The sequence below is a fragment of the Syngnathoides biaculeatus genome, chromosome 21 (assembly GCF_019802595.1).
Source record: "Syngnathoides biaculeatus isolate LvHL_M chromosome 21, ASM1980259v1, whole genome shotgun sequence".
In the NCBI taxonomy this organism is placed as follows: Eukaryota; Metazoa; Chordata; class Actinopteri; order Syngnathiformes; family Syngnathidae; genus Syngnathoides; species Syngnathoides biaculeatus.
This window is the reverse complement of record NC_084660.1, coordinates 5,957,599-5,978,155: the sequence shown is the minus strand read 5'-3', so window position 1 is coordinate 5,978,155 and position 20,557 is coordinate 5,957,599. Positions and strand designations below refer to the sequence as shown.

General features: G+C 50.7%; 2 protein-coding genes and 1 long non-coding RNA gene across 8 annotated transcripts; 2 read left to right on the top strand and 1 right to left on the bottom strand.

The window, feature by feature from the left end:
- Nucleotides 1-163: 163 nt before the first annotated feature.
- klc2 (kinesin light chain 2) lies at nt 164-4,808 on the bottom strand. 2 transcript variants are annotated; one of them, XM_061808414.1, is made up of 14 exons: nt 4,681-4,808; nt 3,658-3,903; nt 3,248-3,581; nt 2,833-3,049; nt 2,577-2,766; nt 2,157-2,330; nt 1,947-2,046; nt 1,681-1,730; nt 1,532-1,599; nt 1,342-1,450; nt 1,125-1,271; nt 856-980; nt 723-780; nt 164-628 (listed from the first exon to the last, which is right to left on the bottom strand). In XM_061808414.1, exons 2-14 carry the CDS (start codon nt 3,883-3,885, stop codon nt 545-547), a joined length of 1,884 nt encoding a protein of 627 aa, XP_061664398.1. In that variant the 5' UTR covers nt 3,886-3,903; nt 4,681-4,808; the 3' UTR covers nt 164-544. The 2 variants fall into 2 exon arrangements, 1 of the variants encoding a protein (XP_061664398.1); XR_009793318.1 differs by having other exon boundaries at nt 547-628; nt 1,846-2,046.
- Nucleotides 4,809-5,127: 319 nt separating this feature from the next.
- Nucleotides 5,128-10,462, top strand: wdr55 (WD repeat domain 55). 2 transcript variants are annotated; one of them, XM_061808422.1, is made up of 8 exons: nt 5,128-5,673; nt 5,794-5,900; nt 5,977-6,246; nt 6,414-7,444; nt 7,870-8,093; nt 8,333-8,456; nt 8,826-8,926; nt 9,669-10,462. In XM_061808422.1, the coding sequence occupies exons 1-4, from the start codon at nt 5,179-5,181 to the stop codon at nt 6,736-6,738; spliced, it is 1,197 nt and encodes a 398-aa protein (XP_061664406.1). In that variant the 5' UTR covers nt 5,128-5,178; the 3' UTR covers nt 6,739-7,444; nt 7,870-8,093; nt 8,333-8,456; nt 8,826-8,926; nt 9,669-10,462. The 2 variants fall into 2 exon arrangements, with proteins under 2 accessions (XP_061664406.1, XP_061664405.1); XM_061808421.1 differs by lacking the exon at nt 8,826-8,926.
- A 2,352-nt stretch (nt 10,463-12,814) lies between these two features.
- On the top strand, nt 12,815-20,405 carry LOC133494606 (uncharacterized). 4 transcript variants are annotated; one of them, XR_009793335.1, is made up of 11 exons: nt 12,815-12,847; nt 13,102-13,425; nt 13,715-13,772; nt 14,039-14,112; nt 14,246-14,288; nt 14,403-14,459; nt 14,582-14,683; nt 14,768-15,437; nt 15,526-15,829; nt 19,218-19,266; nt 20,322-20,405. It is a non-coding gene; the product is annotated as an uncharacterized LOC133494606 (long non-coding RNA). The 4 variants fall into 4 exon arrangements; XR_009793336.1 differs by having other exon boundaries at nt 14,039-14,288; nt 14,768-15,127; nt 15,207-15,437; XR_009793334.1 differs by having other exon boundaries at nt 14,246-14,459.
- The last annotated feature ends 152 nt before the right edge of the window (nt 20,406-20,557 follow it).

Genomic DNA, 20,557 nt, shown 5'->3' with positions numbered 1-20,557 from the left:
AAGTAGTCATTATGGTTAAATGCTATTAATTTGAAAATTTGACAAATGTAATGAAATATTGTGTATATATTTATATATTGTTTTTCCCACAAGCGTCCTGAGTTTAAAAAGGGCGGCCCTTGTGCACAAAACGTTGCTGCGTGCGGAAAACATACAAGCGGGGGACATGTGTTGTATAATTTATTGAAGCGTCTTCAAGTGCATTTTGTGGAAAAGCGTCGGGACAACAGACGCTCCGGCTAAAACCAACGCGACGGGATTCGACCTCGCGACGTTCACGGAGCTGCTAAAAGCGGACACGTACTAGCGCTTCCCGTCCCGTCCCCCGAGCCACGCCCATCTTCTAAACAGCCAATCGCGGTCGAGCGATGTGACGGTGGAGCTACAGCTACGTCAGCGTTTGGATTTTCGCATGCCGAGTGGGAAAGTACGACGGCGACCGACGCGTCTTGATGCGGTGAACCCACTCCACCCCCCCCCAAAAATAAATAAATAAATAAATCAAATCAAATAAAAGCGCGCGCGGCGGAGCGTCCGGGTCAGTCTAGCCGATCAGGGAGTCGCGTCTGGTCAGGTCCACGTTGCTGGCGCTGAGTCCCCGACAGTCTGACAGGCCCGAGTCGGCGTCCTGCAAAAGTCGGCGCGAGAGCATTTATGTAAAGCGCGTGCGAAGGTTTGAATGAGATTTTTTTTTTTTTTTTTTTTTAATTGCGGTCGCTGACCCGCGCGGTATCCTCGGCGCCCTTATTCAGGAAGTTGAGGGAACTGGCTCTCTTCATTCTGGAGGATCGGGATCAAGCGCCATCATCATCGTCGTCGTAATGGCGCGAGGCGGCGTCGGAGAACGATACCCACCCCGGGTTGCGCGGTTCTTGCGGCCCGCTGCCCTGCAGCTTTTTCACCAGCATCTCGCTGCTCCTCCTCAGGGCGTCGCGGATCTTCCCGAAGGAGCCGCTGCGGCGGAGGGAGCCGCTTCCGTCCTAGGACGGAAATGGGAGACGGGCGTCCGCCTTTGCGTACTTAACGTTTCAGTAATGTCTCAAGTCTTTCAAACGTAAAAACTGTTTAGCAAGTTTTAGTCTTTTGGGTTCGGCGAGCTTTTGCAACGGACGCGCGAGACTGACCCCGTTCCACTCGGCAGAGTCGTCGGCATCGCCGTCGGCCCTCGGCGCCCCGGAGGCGTTCCCTCCTTCCCTGCTGCGTCGCCGCTCTCCTCCTCCTCCGTCCTTGAGGAGCTCCACCACCTTGCTTCGGTTGACGGCGTCAAAGCCCTGAGGGAACGCAAAGTCACGCGACGGAGTTCCTCCGAGAACTTATCCGGGAGGTCCCCGCGGCGGCAACCTGCTTGCGGGACTTGCTGGCGCACTCCTCCAGCGTTTCAGCCGCCTCCAGTTTGCCCTGGCGGCGGTACAGGGCCCCCAGACTCTTGAGCGTGGTGTTGACAGCGGGGCTGCGACGAGAAGGACACGACTTTGGGAGGCAACCGAGGCCACCCTCCCCGGGGGGATCCTCCGGAATCCCACCCGCTCACCTGTCCACCTTGCACGCCTTGTACCAGCTGCCGTACTCCACGTACGTCCCCGCGTCCTTGCGCTTGCCCTAGTCGAGGGGGAAGTCCAAGTCGGGAAAAGGAACCGTGAGCCGGCGGCTCCGGAGCGGCCCGCGTCGTCGTCGGCCCACCTTGCTCTCTTCTCGCTCCTCGGCGTGCATCCAGATGGGCTTGTTGTCATCTGCCACACAAACGCCAAAGCGGTTTTTAAATAGTCGGCTTCCGGTGACATTTGTCGTCGGACCGCCGGACCGGTATCGATTTTTCGCCAAGGGGTACGGCAATTAAATGTCTACCTTTGGCACATCGAGCGCCATTGACTGCTCGAGACCCGCATTTGCGCGAAGGAATATGAGGTTTTCATTCATCGGATCCGGTTCGGCGCCGGACGACTCACTGTTGACGGAGCCGAAGTCGCGCTCGTGCGCTCGGGTCAGGATGTCTTTGTAGAGCGCCTCGGCGTCCTTGAACTTGCCCTGCTTCAGGTAGCACGTCGCCTGGGTGTGTGTGTGTGGGGGGGGGGGGGGGGGGGGGAAGAGACAGGAGCGAGCCTTCACGCACAAAGAAGGGGCGAAAAGGAGAGGGAAAAGCGGAACGGCGCCCCCACCAGGTTGTTTTTGGTCTTAGCCACGTTTGGGTCGTCGGCGCCCAGCTCGGACTGGTAGATCTCCAAAGCGCGACGGTAGTAGTACTCCACCTCCGTGTACTTGGCCTGGTTCTGGCACAGCAGCGCCAGGTTGTTGAGCTGCTTGGCCACGTCGGGGTGGTACTTGCCTAACACCTGTGGAGGCGAACCCCGAACCAAAATGAAAAGGCGCCAGCCAATTTAGAGACGGGAACGGGTTTCCGACACTACTCGGCCACGTGGATCCCGTACTAAATACCGAATAAATAAACGACAGCGATATCGTATTACTGCGAGCGGAACTTTACGTCAGCCCGCGCGCCGCAACTCTTGAATTAGTCCGGCGTCCTAAAAAAAAAAAAAAAAAAAAAAAAATGTGAATCAACCGTGGGCGGGTCCTACCTTCTCCCGGATCTCCAGCGCTCGCTTGCACAGAGGCTCCGCCTCCTTGTACTTGCCCCGCTTGCCGTAGAGGACGGCCAGGTTGTTGAGGGTGGCGGCCACCGCGGGGTGGTCCTTGCCCAGCGTCTTCTCTCGGATGGCGAGGGCGTCGTTGAGGAGGTGCGCCGCTTCTTTGTACTTGTTCTGGTCCCTGCGCGCGGAGCGGAGGGTCGCGATGACGACGTCACGCGATAACGCCGCTCCCGTCCGGACGTACCTGTAGACCAGAGCCAGGATATTGAGCATGGTGGCCACGTCGGGGTGATCGCGGCCCGACGTCTTCTCCAGGTCCTCCAAGGCCTGCTTGCACAGCGGCACGGCCACCTCGTAGCGGCCCTGCGAGGCGTACTGGATGACCAGGTTGTGGAGCGTCCTGAGGCGGGCCGGGATTTCGTAACCGCCTCGCCGCGCCGCCGCCTCGCCGCCGGGCTGAGCTGCGCGGAAAAGACGGCGTCGGGTCTCGTAGTGCGACTACGAGGTCCCGAGGCTATTTGCGTCGGAGACGACGGAGAGGTCGCCGCGACGACAGTAAGTTGACATCGGGCGTCGAGTTTCCCGGTCCGACCAGCGGAACAACTCTGGTCGACGGGAAGCTCCTCGTTCTCGCCGGTAAACGGTTCCCGGAGCCGTACCTGCCCCGTGCTCGTCGTCGTTTGGGAACAAGTCGTCCAGGCCGTCCTTGCTTCGGTTCTTCTCCTCGGAGGGCGAGGCGGCCGCCGCGTCGTCGTCGTCGCCGTCGTCGTCGTCGTCGTCGTCCAGCTTCTTGATCTGGTTCATGAACTCCAGGTGCTTCTTCTCCTCCTCCAGCTGCGCCACGCTCTGCTCGCTGCGCTGCAGCTTGCGCTGCGTGGCCGCCAGCTCGTCGCGCAGCCACTGGTTCTCCTGGCACAGGCGCCGCACTTGGGCGCGCAGCTTCTGCTTCTCGGACTCGACGGCGCTCAGGTGGCCCGACAGGGCGACGATCACCTGCACGGAGGGGGCGGTGTCAAGCCGGCGGGTGAGGGAGCGCCTCCGAGAGGAGGGGGGGGGGGGGGTCACTTACTTGAGCTTCTCCCAGGCCCAGCTCAATGGCCTCCACGCTCTTGCGGAGCGCGCCGGACTTTTCCCGCGCGGCCGACGGGTGAGCGCAGTCGAGCAGCGAGTCGAGCAGCCGGGCGTGCTCGCCGCGCAGCGTCTCCAGGCCCTGCATGACGGCCTTGGCGTTGACCACGATCTCGTCCTGGCTCAGACGCTCCGGGGCTTCTTCGCGAGGGTACACCACGGCGGACATGGCCAGGTGACATCAACACTGAAGCCCCCCCAAAAAAAAAGACAAACCGTGACGGTGAAGTTTTGGCGTCGACGCAGCGCAGCGATACGGTCGTAAGCTCCGTCATTCGGGGCGGACGAGTTACGTTTGTAAATAAAATTGGGATTTCCCCCGCTTCGGTATGGGTTAGGCTAGGCGACGCTTCCGAAGACTGCGCTGCCGTTCATTTTCCGCAACGCGGGCGCACGGACGAGATGAGTCATTTTTGACGCGGCGGTCCGTTGGAACCCACTCGGTAAGGAATCACGTCGCCTCGACGGTTCGTTTTTGAGTCGGCTTGACGCAAGCACACTTGACCTCTATTGGGATACGTTTACTGACTACTGTAGTGACTTTGAATGGGTTGAAATGTGGCCCAAAAGTCAGCTCAGATGGTCTCTCCCTCACCTGCGACCGCAACGAGGACGCGGCCTATCTGAAATGGACGCCGGTTCAACGCCTCCGGACAGTCGCACGGTCGCCGGGGGCTTGCTCCCCGCGACGTCATCCCGTTACCTGGCCGTCGTCCCCCCCACCGCAATGCACCAAGTCTGTTTTGCCGGCACGCGGTCCACGAGAGGCTGATGGCGTGAATGACGTCACTGAGCCAGAGTTGGCCGCCATTTCATTCTTACTCCGACTCCATCCCTTCAATTGCGCGATAGGTGGCAAGTGCGCAAGCCGTTTTGGAGGGAAGGCTCGTTGTCTAGACTCGAAACGAGAATGTCGCGGCTGACGTTACCCCCCAAGTTGGATCGGTCAAGAGAAGTTGCCAACCTTCATGAAAGAATCCGGGTCGAACAAAGCCGCGACGTCGCGATGAGCCGCAGCGATCCCAGACCTGCGTCAAGCTGGAAAAAATGCGTCACGCTCAAAGCACTTCCGCCTCCCCACCACATTAAAATCGTTCTCGGCTGAGGTGACGTGAAATAAAAGTCTCAAAGAAAAGTCAAGCGTTCAACTTGAGTGGAGTTTCTTACGAACGTGGGAATGAAACATGAAACAGCAGTGAATCAAAAAGTTGGAAACATAAGTAGTTTTATTATTTCTGTAACGGACAGCAGTGTGAATGAATGAATGCCATACGTTTATTTTTTTCAGTATTTCCCCCCCCAAAAAATAGCCGCATGACTGCCACTTATTCCGCACCACTAGGTGGCAGTCTTTTTTTGGGGGGGGGGGGAGAGGGGCGGGGGCAACCGTCATTAACAAGCACAGGAAGCGGAAAAAGAATCGAAGCAGACAAAATCAAAACAGACACGCACACTATCGAACATGGCGGCTTCCGCGGAACACGCCGTGTCGTCTTCAACGTCACAAATCGACGCAATTTCAGATTCCGAACTGCGAGGCTCTGCTTCGGACGATGACGACGGAGACGAGCCGGCCGGACCGAGGATCCTGGACACCCCGCAGGACATCCGGCTGGAGGCGGTCGCCAACACGGTGGCCGCGCACCCGAACCGAGACGTTTTGGTTTGCGGGGACGTGGACGGGGACGTGTACGCCTTCGCCTATTCGTGCGCGGCTGGCGAGAACCGCGAGCTGTGGTCTTCCGGGCACCACCTGAAGTCGTGCCGCCAGGTGCGCTTTTCCGAGGACGGCCTGCAGCTGTACAGCGTCTCCAGGGACAAGGCTGTCCACGTGCTGGACGCGGAGAGCGGGCGCCTGGTGACCAGGATCCGGGGGGCCCACCAGGCTCCCATCAATAGTCTGCTGCTGGTGGACGCCAACATTCTGGCCACGGGAGACGACGGCGGAACGCTGAAGGTCGGCATATTCAAACCAACAAAAAAAAAAAAAAAAAAAACGTTTGCATGTTGTTTCTGCGTTAAAACCGCTGTGAAGTAAGCAGATCGGTGGACGGCTTGCGTGACGTTTGGTCCAAAGGTGTGGGACACGAGGAAAGGCTCGGCCATCATGGACGTCAAGCACCACGGGGACTACATCGCCGACATCGCCGTGGACGACGCCAAGAGGATCCTGCTGACCGCCAGGTGAGACGGGGACCCGTCCGTTTCGCGGGCTCGCACGCCCTCGCTGACGCGCTTCCGCCGCGACGACCCAACGCAGCGGCGACGGCACCATGGGCGTCTTCAACATCAAGAGGCGGCGCTTCGAGCTGCTGTCGGAGCCCCAGAGCGGCGACCTGACGTCGGTGGCGCTGATGAAGCGGGGCAAGAAGGTGGTGTGCGGCTCCAGCGAGGGCACGGTCTACATCTTCAACTGGGACGGCTTCGGCGCCACCAGCGACCGTTTCGCCCTCCGGGCCGAGTCGGTGGACTGCGCGGCCCCGATCGACGACAACATCGTCTGCACCGGCTCGACGGACGGCTACATCAGGTCGGTGGGACTTTAGGAACCGGCGGCGGGGCTCCGTCGCGTAAGCGTCGGCACCCCTACCGACGCGATGATCGCGATCAGATATTTAGAGCCGGATCACACAAATGTTGCCGTTACGTGATGAGGATTCGGTTGACGCGTAGCGCTGCTGAACTTCCCGCCTTCAGGGCCGTCAACATCCTCCCCAACCGCGTCGTCGGCTGCGTCGGGCAGCACGCGGGCGAGCCCGTGGAGGAGCTGGCCAAAAGCCGGGACTCGCGCTTCCTGCTCAGCACGGGCCACGACCAGCTGGTCAAGTTCTGGGACGTGTCGGCGCTGGCGGCGACCGTCGTCGACGAGTACCGCAAGAGGAAGAAGAAGGACGGACGCATGAAATCGCTTTCCAAGAAGGCCGCCGGGGAGAGCAACTTTTTTGCGGGACTGGTGGACGAGCCGCAGACGAAGGAGGTGGAAAAAGAAGAGGACGAAGACGACGACAGCGACAGCGATTAGCGGTCAATTTGACGCGGGAACGTGTGGCGCGCAGTCACGAGGTTGAGGGTTCAAGTCCGGACTGCGTTTGCGTGTCCTCTCTTCACTCTTGGGGTTTTTGCGGACGTAATAAAAGACATTTATCGGAGTAAAAGTTTTGAATGTATTTGTTGTTTTTCAGCGGCGGAAAGTAACAAAGTACAAGTACTCGCGGGGAAGTGACGTCAATGTTTTTCGATCCTTTTAATCGCTACTGCTAATAATGGTGTGTTGCGTGTATGCTGCTCAAGTTGTGTGCGCCTTTTTTGTAATTTGTTGAGTTTTAAAATTGGACTAATTATTTCGGGCGCCATTGGGGTGTGAGGGGAGGAGCTAATTGACCCCTCCGTACAGGGCACTTAACCACGCCTCCCGAAGCCACGTGCGCCGACGTAAGACAACCAATTGGAAAAAATGGCGGCGCAGCACAAAAAAGAAACGGGCGAGACGGTCCGATTTACCGGCTGATTTCTCACTCGCGTTCTTAGCTAACAGTGAAATATGGTCGAAAAGCAGACAGCGGGGCTTCAAGTCCTTCAGCGAGGGGTATTGGAACGACATTTCCATGCCTATCGACGGAGAAACCACGGAAATTAGCGCCAGGTCTTTTTCCGGAGTCAAAGGAAGACGGAGCAGCCGCATACGTTGCATCCGCAGTCGAATCCCGCAAGGACATCCGTCAAGCGGGGTGAGTGCATTTGTTGTATTTAGCATGTTCTTAATATACATTTGTGGAAAACAACGGTACGCGAACGGATGTTTCTATAACCCAAAGACGAATTCGTCATTGATAGTTACCGATCGCACTTGTGTACGGAATGTTTCCATGACCTGTATTTGATCCCTAAAATACTCCCCATTGAAGGAGTAGATGCTTTCCAAAGCGTCGCTGCTCGGCGCTCGAGCCACGTTTGCGGGCAAGTTGGTAGTTCACCATGTAAACGTACACTCGATTCAGTCCCAGAACTGATCATTTTTCTTTGGCTTTTGGAATTTTTCCATCGAGCCTCGGCCCTCTACGGGATTGTAATACAACAACGTCAATACGTCCAAAACCCGTAAAGGCTCTAAAATATCAATCTTTTTTTTTTTTTTTTTTTTTTTTTTCCCCAGTGTTTCCGGATCCCGTTCACGTATCGTTGGGCCGGTAATAGCGTTACGACGACGGCAGATGAAGGGCTTCACAGAAGCGTCGTCCCGACTGGCGCGCGCATCTCTTCCGGAGCAACGGAGCAAGCCGAGAGGTCAGAAGATCGAGCCCGGCTGCGGTTCCACGAGTTGTACTTGTCAACCCCAAACTTGCAAGAAAGAAAAGACCCGTGAGGAACAGACTGCAGGTAAATGTAATGAGTTTGATTACGCTCCAACAGTTTGGTTCTGTCGTCACCGTAATTGAAATATCATTTCAGGATAATTTAATAATAACAATACCGACACGCACGCACGCACCCATTTTATATTATTCGTACACAACAATTCTTTTAAGCGGAGTTCATTGACGTTTTATTGCGTGATGTGACGAAAATAACCAACAATGAATAAACTCAATCAAGTGTCGAAGTGCTTTATTTCACAGAAACATTAAAGTCCACCAAAAAGATGTTGACGAGCGTTCAACGGCCTACGCGGCGTCCAGCCCAAGACTGACATTGAACGCTCATCTGGGTACAGTGCCTGTTGCCAGTGGTCTTGCAACATCTGTAAGTTTCACTTTGTTTTCATACACAATGGCGTGGCAAATCTGCGCAATTGAAGACGTCAGCGACAAAGGCATCGGGCCACTCGGTTATCTTGAAACTTTGAATGGGTCTGATGGCTCTTTGTACACGAACTCTGCGTTTGGCCATTTTTTTTTTGTGTGTCAGGTTCACATCGTGTGAATTCATTTGTATCCCAGATTTGGCAAAAAGGTGGAAGGTTCAGTTGAAGTCCTCCATCCTCTCCTTCTTTCACAACGTCCAAACCTTTGTCAGCCACGATCCCGTCACCCGTTTTGAGATATGCAATCTCAACAAGTTGTTTCAACATTGACTGAGATGCAGATTTATTTTTTTTTTTTTTTTTTTAAGATTTCCTTATCAGAAATGGATCCAGCAAACAGCATGGAGCTAAATATAACGGACCCTCTGGGATCTACAGCAACTAAGGCTTTGAGCGCGTTACGCCATTTGTAAGTACCGTAGGTTTGAGACCGGGCATCGCGTGACGAAGGCTTTGGAATTGTAATTTCAGTACAATCAATAACGCTCAAAGTAGCTGGGAATTCCCGTCTGAAATTACCCGGCCCGCGTTCACGTATAACAACATCTCCGGGTGGCCGGATGCATACTTGACCAAAGGGGAGATGCACGTAATTCACCCACGACCGGAACGCAACGCCAACAAATTTGCCGCGTAAGACTAAACGGAAAAGCTCGGTCTCGTAGGTCCGAATCGTTTTTTTAAGTTTGCGTCGAGTCAATAGTAATTGATCTTTAAATGATATCTTCTTTATCTGAGAAAGATTGCCTTTGCCAACATATTTTAAAGGGCACGAATCAGGGTCAGGCACCAAAAAGTTGAAAATGGCATTGAATGAGTCCTTGGAAAAGCCTGTGTAATAATGCGTATGGCTCTCATCCTCCGTAAGCGCATCAACAGCGAAAGATGGAGACGCGGCATTGTCGTTCCGTCTCAACTTTTCCTCCGGCGTGTTCAAGTGCGCATTTGGCATAATCTCCCCGCAGGATTTCCTCTTCAGCGACTAACCGCATCAGATCCAGCGGTTCAACCCCTGCAAAAAAAATAAAATGTATATATAATTTTGGACACTACGTTGACATAGTTGAAACACTTTACACGGACGTGATGACACAAGTGTATATTTTTCAAACTGTAATCACTCATGAAATTTTTTTTTTTTTTTTTTCCAGGCCACGTTCTTTGAACTAAAAGATGCAAAGACAGTCGGGACCCGTTGCGGAAACGGAGCCTTCCCTCAATCGGCAAAAGTTAGGCCAGCTGATTTCTTCAAGACACGGTTCACTGAACTACATCAAGAACAGCGTATCAAGATTGAAGAAAGCACAAGGGACCAAGCCAACGGTACTCTGACGGCATCAAATTTTGGAGCAATTGCGCAAAGAAAGAAAATTACCGACTAATTTCTGACGGAATTAACGGAGCCGAAGCGTTTCAGCTCAGTGCAAACTTTGTAAGGACCCAAAAAAATGAAAAAGCGGCAGTTGCACAATATATCAAGAGTGCAGGAAACGGAGCGCAAGACCGCGGCCTAATAGTAAATCCCAAATTTCCTCACGTTGGATCGACACCCGATTCCAAAGCGTGCTCTAACGGAACGACAGGACCCCTTGAGGTCAAACGCTCCGACTCTGCACGGGACGTTCCCGTACAAGAAGCCGGCGCTTCAGACAGTTTGCGTTTGGAAAATAACGACGGACAATCGAGGCTCAAAAGTCATCCCAACTATGACTACCAAGTCCAAGGACAGCCGAGTTTAGTGATTTTTGCGGTCTACGCAAGAGTAGCGGGTCTATTTGTTGAAAGAATATACCCAAACATTGACTTTGTGGACAATACGTTGAATAAGGCGAGTCCATTTTATTTCCAACATGTACAGTCTTGTATCAGAAGACGTTCAACTGACCCACGAGTTTCTTTTTAGGGTTGTTTACATTTGTGTCACACGGGATGTTTGCGTTCTTCCCCGTACGGACGGTCAACTTTGTTTTGTCGTAACTTGAATAAAGAAACATCTTCCATCTCGAATGCGTCTGACTCGCTGTAGAAACCGTTGCGGTAGACGTAGCGCCGTGGGTGCCAATATATTCTGCGACGGTGCTTTCCTCGGGCTGAGTACTTACGGTTGATTTCCTGTGAAGGATTAAAGAAAAACTGGGTTTTATACATCAAGAAACTGTTGTCCAGCGCTGTTACGCTTCCAGAATCAAAAAATTTCGGGACGCGAAGCACAATGTTTTGAACGGCTGTACTTTAATCTTGTCATTGCGCTTCCTTGTTTTGGTACATTGGAAGTGGATTTTCAAGCACTGCATTGTGACTTTTAACCCAGAGAAGTGGCACATTACGCAATGGAAAAATATAGTCGGAGTTGAAAACACTGTCGTCTTTTCCACCGATCCAACGTTGAGTTATTGTCCATATAAAACCATACCGCCCCAGTGGCAAAGTTCAAACATTTTCTTTTCAACGGTGCCTTCCCGGTAGATTTCGATCGACAAAGGGGATCCGCAGGAAAGGGGTGTGGTAATTTCTCCAACGGTAGCGACTGGTTGGCGAAGTGCTAAAAAAGCGAAGAAGCAAAACGTGTTTCAAATCAACGATATATGATAGATTCTAAATACAATACATTCTTAACCGAGACAGACGCCACGTTTCTGATTTCATTCACGTCGACGATATATTATAGATCCCAAATACAACAGATTCTGAACCGAGAGAGAGAGAGAGACGCCACGCTTCTGATTTCATTCAATGGTTCACACGTAGCCGTGTTACGCTAGCGGAGAACGTCTCATTCATTTATATGAGACGTGTATTAAAAAAAAAATCCAATTTAGGGCATATCTTTGCGCAAACACAGTCTGGCAAGAAACGGATACGTTTGCGCAGTCTGATCATCGCTAAATATCGCTCACCACAGATGAAGCGTGTCAACGGTTGGCACGAAGCTGTGTTACGCAAGCAAAGAACTGCTCATTCATTTGTACGAGACGTGTATTGAAAATCAAATATAGGGCTTACCTTCGCGCAAACATACGCGTTGCGGTTGATATTGGATGGATTTAGTCGACGACGCGGTCTCGCACAAAGTTTGATCCGTCGAAGGCGTTTTTCGTAGCGGGTCTTGGGTTTCGGAAAGGCTACGAACGGAACTCCACCAACTAGCCTTTCAGGATACCCGTCGTCACTATTACAAAGTCCGTGACTACACCTCTTAACCATATTTTCGGTTAAATAACCCAAATCGGCGATAAAACGCTAACTAACCCTATACCGGACCATGCGATGTTGTCTGAGAAAATGGCGGGAGCAAAAAAAAAAAAACGGGCTTTGGTTTACGCAGATCTCTGGCCTCTGATTGGTCAGTGACGCGGGTTGGGCAATATCCAAGGAGGGGTCAATTGGCGACAGGTGAGTCCCAAATGCACCAGGTGCAGTTAATGGCTACGAGCGACGACGACGCCGCCGCAGCCGCGTTTCGTCAAGGCGAGCAAGCAAACGTTTGTCATGGTGTGGACGTGCTTTTTACCGGCGCAGGAGCAGCAGCAGCAGCAGCAACAGCAGCGTCGAAGGAAAGGCGAGTCCGCGCGAGTTGGTTGTTTAGACGCTTTTTGTGTTTTAAGTGTTCCTATTGGACTGTTGTGTATATTGCGGTCGTTTTTAGGATCTTGTTTTGTAATATTTATGAGTAGGCTATAAATGTAATAATTGGTATTCAGTGACGTCACAGCCACTTTGAGACAAATGGGATAAATGAACGATGGGGGGGGGGAGGAAAAAAATCACGCTTCACCTGTCGCCTGTTTTCTCTGACACAAAAGACGGCGTAATTGGAAACGTAGCCTTTGTCTTTTTCAATGTTTAGCATTATTTTGTAGGTTAGTAGTATTTTTGTAAGTATTGGATTTGTATGAAAATCTTTTTAGGGGTCGAGTGTTCAATATTGCATTACAGCTGTAGATTTTATGATAGTTTGTAATATGTCTGTCTTGTGCCCCCCCCCCCCCCAGTCTATTTTGTTGCAGGGCAGAGTTTGAAGTGGGTCAGATAAGGATAAGATTCCGAAATCCGCATTTAAGGATTCGGGTTTTTCGGGTTAGGGAGCTCGGTGATTTGGTCTTGGTGGACTGCAGGTGCAGTTTGGTTTTTGGGTGTTTGCAAAGGTGTGTTTTTGAGGCGAGGGCCGGGAGGAAGTGTGCATAGGGATGACGGACAGATGTGGTTGTCGGTGGACTTTAGATGGTCTGTAGTTATTTGTATTGTCGTTTGCAGGAGAGCCAGTAGAGGGCGATGTGTTCCCCCCCCCCCAAAAAAAAAAAAAAGCATCATGACTTCCTCCGGAGTAAAGGTTTGTGCTTGTTTTGTTTTAATAGAGCGGCTGGAAGGGAAAAAAAATGGTAAAGGGAGCAAAGGCAGAATGTAAATGTTTTTGTTGCAGTGGTCAGAAGGGTGTGGGAAAGGGCGCAAGAGTGGCGGTGGGGAAAAAGTGCAGCTTTTTAATGATGAATTCCTATTGCACATGTTGTTTGAGGTGTGTCGCTAATTAGCATTCATGTCTGGAAAACATGTTGAGGTGTTTGTTGTATTTTTTTTTTTTTTTAGGAGGCATCCAGAATCAAAGTGGAAATGTTTTGCCGTTTCAAGAGCCGAGCACCGACTTTACCGGGGGAGTATTAGTCTTGGTCGATGTCGGTGTTTGTGCGCACTTTGTCACAAAGTCACTGGGTGTGCGCGGACTATCCTGTTTGTTTTCTTTGAATGTTTTTACCTAATTTATTTGAGTGTAGTGAGACGCTCGTGTCACGTCTTGAAGGCTGACTTTATTTTGTCGCTTCCCCAGGATGAAGAGGGTTTGGAATGAGCGATCGGAAACGGTTGAGGGTGACTGAACCCGTACTCTGTCGCGGGATCAACATCTCGGTTGAGGTGAGTGTGCAAAACGGTTGCGGTTATATACGGTATAAATAACTAAGAAATCCCTTTTCCAGGATAGCGGGGGGGAAAAAAAAAAAGATGGATCCGTATTGGGGCTTTAAGAGCTAAGTACCATGTTTACTCGGAGAGTAAATGTTATTGAGTTTAGTTTTTTTTGTGCACGCGTTCTCACTAAGTCACCGGGTGCGCACGGACTGTCCTTTTTCTTTTGCGTCCTCGGATGTGAATTGTGTCAAGGCAACACGGCTGAAATATGTAAGCTCTCTTTTTGCGTCCCCAGGATGAGGCGCAACAAAGGGGCTGCAGCGACAAGATGAAAATGTGGTGGGCTTTTTGAGGTGCGTTTGCAACGAATGGACGATACCCTCTACGGCAACAGTTGTTTGTATTGGAACAGTCTAGTAAGTTGCGTAGGGATGGAAAAAGAGTGAATTTTGTGTACGGATGTTAAAAGTAATGGTAAAAGCTGTGTTTGGGTGAAATAACTTCCAAATGTACTTTAGCTGCTTTAAAAAAAAAAAAAAAGCAAGTAAAATAGTAAATACAAGAAAGCATTTGTATGTACAAAACGACTGCAATGCATTTTTATTTGAACTCATTGTAGAGTAAAGGTGGAAACGCGGGATGCGCCGAGCAAGTGGAAAGAGTCCCAAGATGAGGGTCACGAGTACACACGCGGTACGTTTTGCCAAGCGGGGCGGCGCGCGAGTAATTTTTTGGAGACGAGCCGACCGGCCGCGCGCGGGTAAGCAGATCTGCCGGTGAGACAAAGTGATGGATGAGTAGTGTTTGTTTGTTGGCGGGAGAGAAGAAGACCTTTGGGACGGGAAGTGGCGAGGAAAAGCAGAACGCTGGTAAGTAAAGTAAAAGTTTGTTGACTAAGTAACGGTGTGCATGTTTTTGCAGTAGAAGATCAATTGAGATAATAGGAAAGGCTAACTGTGGCTGGAAATGATCTGTTTCGGCAGGGCTCAGTCAGATTGGTCTTATTTGACACGCTCTTGAATAAAGCGGCACACAGATGGGTAAGTGTTGATTTTTTTTTTTATTGACCGTTAGACTCACAACAATGCAGCAGAAGAAGCTGAATGAAAATGTCAAGGTTTTTGTTTAATTGTATATTTTCTCCCCCCCCCCCCCCTCTAAGCCCTCTGGAACGAATGCCGTGATGTTATTTGGGTCATCAAAGGACTTGCGTCCAACTCGAAGCTTAGTTTAGCAGCGTGGAGTGGATGCCACCAAGAACCAGGTAAGTGTTGAGGATGTTCTGTCCCCATTTTGACAATGTAAATTGAAAGTGTTTTTTAAGAATGTAATATTTTCGTTTTTGCAGGGTTGAGAAGAAGCCGGACAAGTTCGACACGAGCCAAGAATAAAGCGGCGTACAGATGAGTTGCTATTTTTTGTTGTTGTTGTTGTTGAATCATTGCGGAGGGCAGATGTAAATGGGAGCGGGCAGAGCACGGAGCCTTGGCTGAGTGTAGCTCTGGAAGGTAGTTTTGCAATGAAGGATGTCGCCGGAGGCGCTCGGTTATTGAGATTGAAGGAAGGCGGAGACGGCGTGGAGGTGGTCGGGCTAGTCTTTGTTTAGAATTGGAGTTGCGAAGAGCGTTAGAGGAGTCGGCAGTTGAATCTTTGAAGCTGACTCGACGGGTACTCTGTTCCAAGAGCAAGGATTAGTTTGTTTGTCGAGGTGAGCGTCCAGTTTATTTCCACGACATGTGTGAAAGTGCGGTCAGGATTAGTGATATATTTAGTATTTCTTTTGGCAGGCGTCCAGAGCAGAGGTGCAAGCGCTCTGCCGTTGGAACAGCTAAGTACCAATTTTTGTGGGCGTGGGCGTTTGTGCGCACTTCCTCACCGGGCGGGCACGGGCTCTCCTTTTTTGTTTTGCGTACATGGCTAAGAGTGACGTCAAGGCGAGAAGGCTGAAACGGGTTACTTAGCTTTTTGTCTCCCCAGGACGAAGTGGCGGTCGCGGGCAATTGAACGTCGGTCAACAGGTGAGTGCAATTGATGTCCGTTATCTATGAAAGTGTTGAGGTTGTGTTAGACTATTTCAATATTGTAATTATTTTTTTGGCGTTGCAGTCATTGAGAAGAAAGGTGGCAAGATGGAGTAGTTTAGCTGCTTCAAGAGCTAAGTACCCACTTTACTCTGAGAGTAAATCTTTGTAACTTTTGGTGTTTGTGTGCACTTTCTCACCGAGTCACCGGGTGCACACGGAATGTCCTTTTTTTTTTTTTTTTTGAATGTTTATACTGAGATATGTATGATGTTAAGGCTGCAAAGGGTCACAGTTGTTTTTATTTTTAATTTTTTTTTTTTTTAATTTTTGTCCCCAGGATGAAGAAGAACAAAATGGGCAGCAGGGACCAGTCGGGCTTATTGGAGGTGCGTGCAACGGTCCAACTGGCAATGTGTAATTTTGAGTTGCCCATAAAATAAAGTTGTGACGACGTTCAATGTAATGCGTTTGTAATTTTTTTTGTATTTGTGAGAAATGGTGAAAAGTGGTATTTGCGCGGCAACATGAGAATTTTGAGGATGTCATTTACTGTAGCGTTTGCGGGAGGAGTTAATATGGAGCAATAATGTAAGAAGTTGGTCCAACTTGGTAAGTAATTTTTATTTTTTTCCTCCGGTGTTTGTAGGAAGGTGTAAATGTGAAGAGGGCATTTTTCGAAGCCTTTACAATCTCTCTATGTGAAGGCTGGATTAGTGCATGTCACTTTGTAATACTTTTGATCAACGCTACAGTCACGAAATGTTGTAGTAGTTTAGTCCCAAACCTCACGTATGTTATAGTTTTACTAGAGTTAACAAACAATGCAATCGTATAGGGGGGGGGGGAGAAGGCAGTGCAATGTGTAGTTTAGTTTCAAACCCGGATAAATGTAGAGGGTCGCGTTAGGAAGTTGAAGGGGCTTGAAATTTGGGCAAACACACGGGAGCGTTTGCGAAAAGAAGGCTGTACTGTACGGCTTCCGCCGACGGAACCCAGCAGGGTCTTTGGTGGGAAGAGGAAGACGCAGAGGCGACGAGTGAGGGTACGGATTCTGAATGTGGGTACAATGACGGGAAAAGCTTAGAGGCGGCGGCGGCGGCGGCTCTGAAGAAAGAAGACGGGGCAGAAACGAAGATGCTTGGAGCGAACGGGTCGGATAGGATTTGGAAATCGGCTCCCTCGGAGGGACAGGCAAAGTTGGATGTTTTGTAGACGAGGTCAGAGAAGACTTTGACGGTTTGGACGTATTCCGAGACGAGAGAGTGAGTATGTTGACAGAAGGGTGCCGAGGAAGACGGCGAGAGGCGGACCGAAGCAAAGGTCGACGGATGTTGCGAGGGTGTACAAGATGGGCTTGGATGGAAGAAGATTATACGCTGCGGTGAGCCCGAACGGGGGGAACGAAAGTAGAATGTGGTTAGCGGTTACGCTCGCCACACGGGAAGCGACGTGCATTTGAAAGAGAGAACCGTGGAAGGAACTACCCGAAGCGGTTGCGGGGAGGCCGGACCCACGTCGAAGGAAACCGGGGTGACGAAGGAGAGAGCGGTCAGCGTGACTTGTCGGAAAGGAAGCTTGAGGGACAGATGGCGGTGGACTTTGCAGAAAGGATGCCGATGGCAGGAGTGAAGGCGGTTTTCCAGAAGAGGAGGCAGGATGGGGTGACGTTCAAGAGGTGTGGAAACGCGCCGGCGGATTCTGTTTGGTGCACGTCATCTGAAGGTTTGTAATGAAGGTAGCTCTACGGAGGAAGACGAAGAGGGCAAAGGTAGAGCGCGACGAATGGTGCGCTCGAAGACGAGAGAGGAAGAATGTTTAGTGAGTTTGGGTCTGGATGGATGGACTATGACAGGCAGGCAGGAGAGTAGTCGGCGTCCTGTGATAGGAAAGGGGCGGAAGCTGGAAATCGAGGGAGTTTGAGAAACGCGGGCTAGCAAAGAAGCGGAAGGTCAGAAGTAGGCGTATGGCGCTTTTGTCGACGTCGAGAAAGCCTATGACTGCGAGCCAAGGGAGGAATCGCGGGGTTGCACGTGTAAGTCTGGTGTGGCGGAGAATGTTAGGAGGGCGGCTTGAAAGGCGACGAGGTGCGCTTGCGTCAGGCAGCCGCTCGGAGCCCCTTCCACTTTGGCGCCGGACGACTGGATGCACGGGGTTAGACTGTAATCCCCTCGGACCGCGATGGCGGTAGCTGAAGCGATGCGTCGCGGCGGCAGGCGCAGGAACAATGAGGAAGATGGAGGCGCGTTTGAGGGGGAAGAGATGGCGAGGGCGAAAGACTTTAAGTATTTGGGGTCAACGTGCCCTCCCCTGCGCATGTAGTCAAGAGAAATCCCTCAAAATCTGAATTTATACAGAATAGAAGAATCGAGAGTGTGTCTGTGTTAGTTTTCATCAGTTCAAATGAGTTGCGTTCACCTGCTCGTAAAGCAAGAAATAGCGCGGGAGAGGCCAACGAGAGCGCAACTGACGCAAATGTCGGCGGCCGTGATATTAGGGAAGCGTTGAACGAAGGTGAAATGTTTTCAAAGCGGAGTACCACGACGGTCGTGACTTGGCTAAGTTTGAACCTGCTCAGACGCGTGAAGTTGAGCGTCTGCAGTATTTTGCTATTGGAGTCGTTTGTAGGTAGCGGTTTGCAGGCTAAAAGAAAAGAGGCGGGTAGAACCAAAAAGAGCATGTATTGTTGAAGTGGGTTATCCTCACACGGGGGGTCGTCAGAGCCTATCCCCGCTAACGTCGGGCGGAAGGCGAAGTCCACCCTGAAGTCATTTAGTTTTTTGTATTGGATGGCACTCGAGGGCCGCGTCGTCTTCTCAGCAGTCGTCGGTAGAAGAAGAGCGCCGGGCAGCGGTAACGGGCAGGCTTATTTTGCCGGCGGCGGAGCAGACGCGGAAAGCCGACCTGCGGCACGGGAAATGGAACGTACAGAGCGGAAGTTGACATACCGTGTAGAAACATGTTGTCTGTAGTCGAATGAGACTTTTGGTGTTTAAAAAAAAAATAAAAAAAAGAGTACGGTGAAGATGGGCTGCGCAGGTCGCCGTTGACTCCTCAGTTGAGTAAACATGGTAGTTATTTTCCCAGTGGTCCCAAGTAAAAGGAGAGAAAAAAAAATGGAATGTGTTTGAGTTTGGATAATTGTTTCGGATCGCGTAATCCCGGCCCATTCCTCCTCGCACAAGAATTTGAAGCCAGTCAGTCAGTCAGGTTTGTTTGCGCACCAGTTTTTCAGAAGAGGACTTTGTGATTGTCACAGTAAGACACGGTGGTTATCGCGGAGCCACTTTTTGAAGTTTGACGCAATAAGCTTCGGGTATTTGTCTGTTGGGGAAGAGGCGTTTTGTTTTCAGGATTTAGCTTCCCGGCTCGTGACGTTTGGAGAATGGTTGGATAGGACGACGTGCGGCATGTAAATGGTGAACGGGAGGGGGCGGATGAAGGCGCTTGGGCTCAGCGGAGGAGTGACGGAAGGTCGTCGGGCTCGGCGAGCGGGTCCCGAGCGGCATTTGAGTGGACGTCTGCCGTCGGCTGAAAAGAAGTTGACTTTAAAAAGCAGACGAATCAAGTTTTTGGAATGAGTACGTCTAGAGAAGTGGACTATGTTGCGAAGTCGATGTTGACGAAATGTAATTGTTAGCGAAGTAGTTTAAAGTCAGGCGTTATTAACGGAGGCAAGCAGTTTGAGTTTGATGCTTTTTGTCGGCACGTTATGAAACTGTAATTGTTTTTTTAAGATGTAGTGGGAATGAAATGTTTTCCCCTTTCTCCCTTTAGCGCATCGGGCGATAGGCAGCGAGAAGTCCCCCGGCGGCTGAAAACCAAGGTAACACATGTGAAAGCTGTAAATAAAATGATGTTTAAAAAAAAGACCAAGTGTATTATGATGTTTGTATTGAGGCGGGGCGGGAAGATGTTAACAAATAATTGTATGTCATTTCCCCTGCACTGCTAAGTATAGGCAGAGTCCCGTCCACATAGAACCCCCCCCCCCGCCCCCGAGGTTGATATCACTAGCTGTGATTGCATTTAGGGAAGATGACTCATGTTGAAGGACCCCCCCCCCCCCTCTTCTAATATTATGAAGTGCAACTCTCTTGACTTCAACATAGTAGCAATGTTGTAAGTCATTGTGACTCTGCCAAAGGTGTTTTGACGTTTTCCTTGGCTTCATGGTGTAGTGTGCCCCCCCCTCCCCTCCCCCCCTTAGTTAGCCATCCATTACGCACTGAGAGTTCACCAAAAGGGGAAAGGACTTGTTTGGAGTCAGGTTTCCCCCAGTTGTACAGTAAGACTTGGTTGGAATTTGTGCTACGTCACGACCAAGTCACGTGCAGATGGAAATCATCCACGTCTGAGTTGTTAGTCGGCTCGGCGTTGTGTAAGTGTTGGAGTATGGCGACAGGAAGGTGTCGTATGCAGGGAGATGAGATGTGTTCATGTCTCATTTCAGTTGGTGTGTTTAAAAAAAAAAAAAAAAGACTAAAAGATGGGCTGCGCAGGTAGTCGTCTCAGTTGAGCAAATTTGGCGACGTATCTGTCAGCGAACGTTAGGAAGATCCGAAGGCAACGTAGCTTCAAATTGGATGACGTGAGTAAAAAGACGGCAGCGACGATTTGGAACGGTTTGATCCCTTGGCCCAAAATAAGGATTTAGTTGTTAATTGAGAGTTTTTGGTTTCTATAGATTTTCCCCTCGTAGCGTTTGCGACTCAAGCGGTAGCTGCGTTTTGTGGGTTGTAGATGGGTTTTGAATCGTTAGCGATAACGGTCCACAGGCATAAGATTGAAAATTGTAACAATAATTGGAGACTGACTCTCGAATGCGGCATTTGTGATTGTACACCACACTGAATGCTTGTATATTTTTTTATTTTTTAGGGTGGAGATGAAGTATCGGGACGTACTCGACGGCCACGGCGCGTCGGCGAGGAGTGAATGTCGCAGAGGGAAGCGGACGTGCGGCAAGTATCTTAATTTTTGTGTTTGGGCACTGTCACTAAATCACTTGGTGGGGTTGCAGGGATGTTTTTTTTTTTTTTTTTGGAACAGGTAAGGATGTTTGAAAGTGTTTGCAATGTCATTTGTTGGTGGGAAATGTCAAGTGAGTTTCAAGT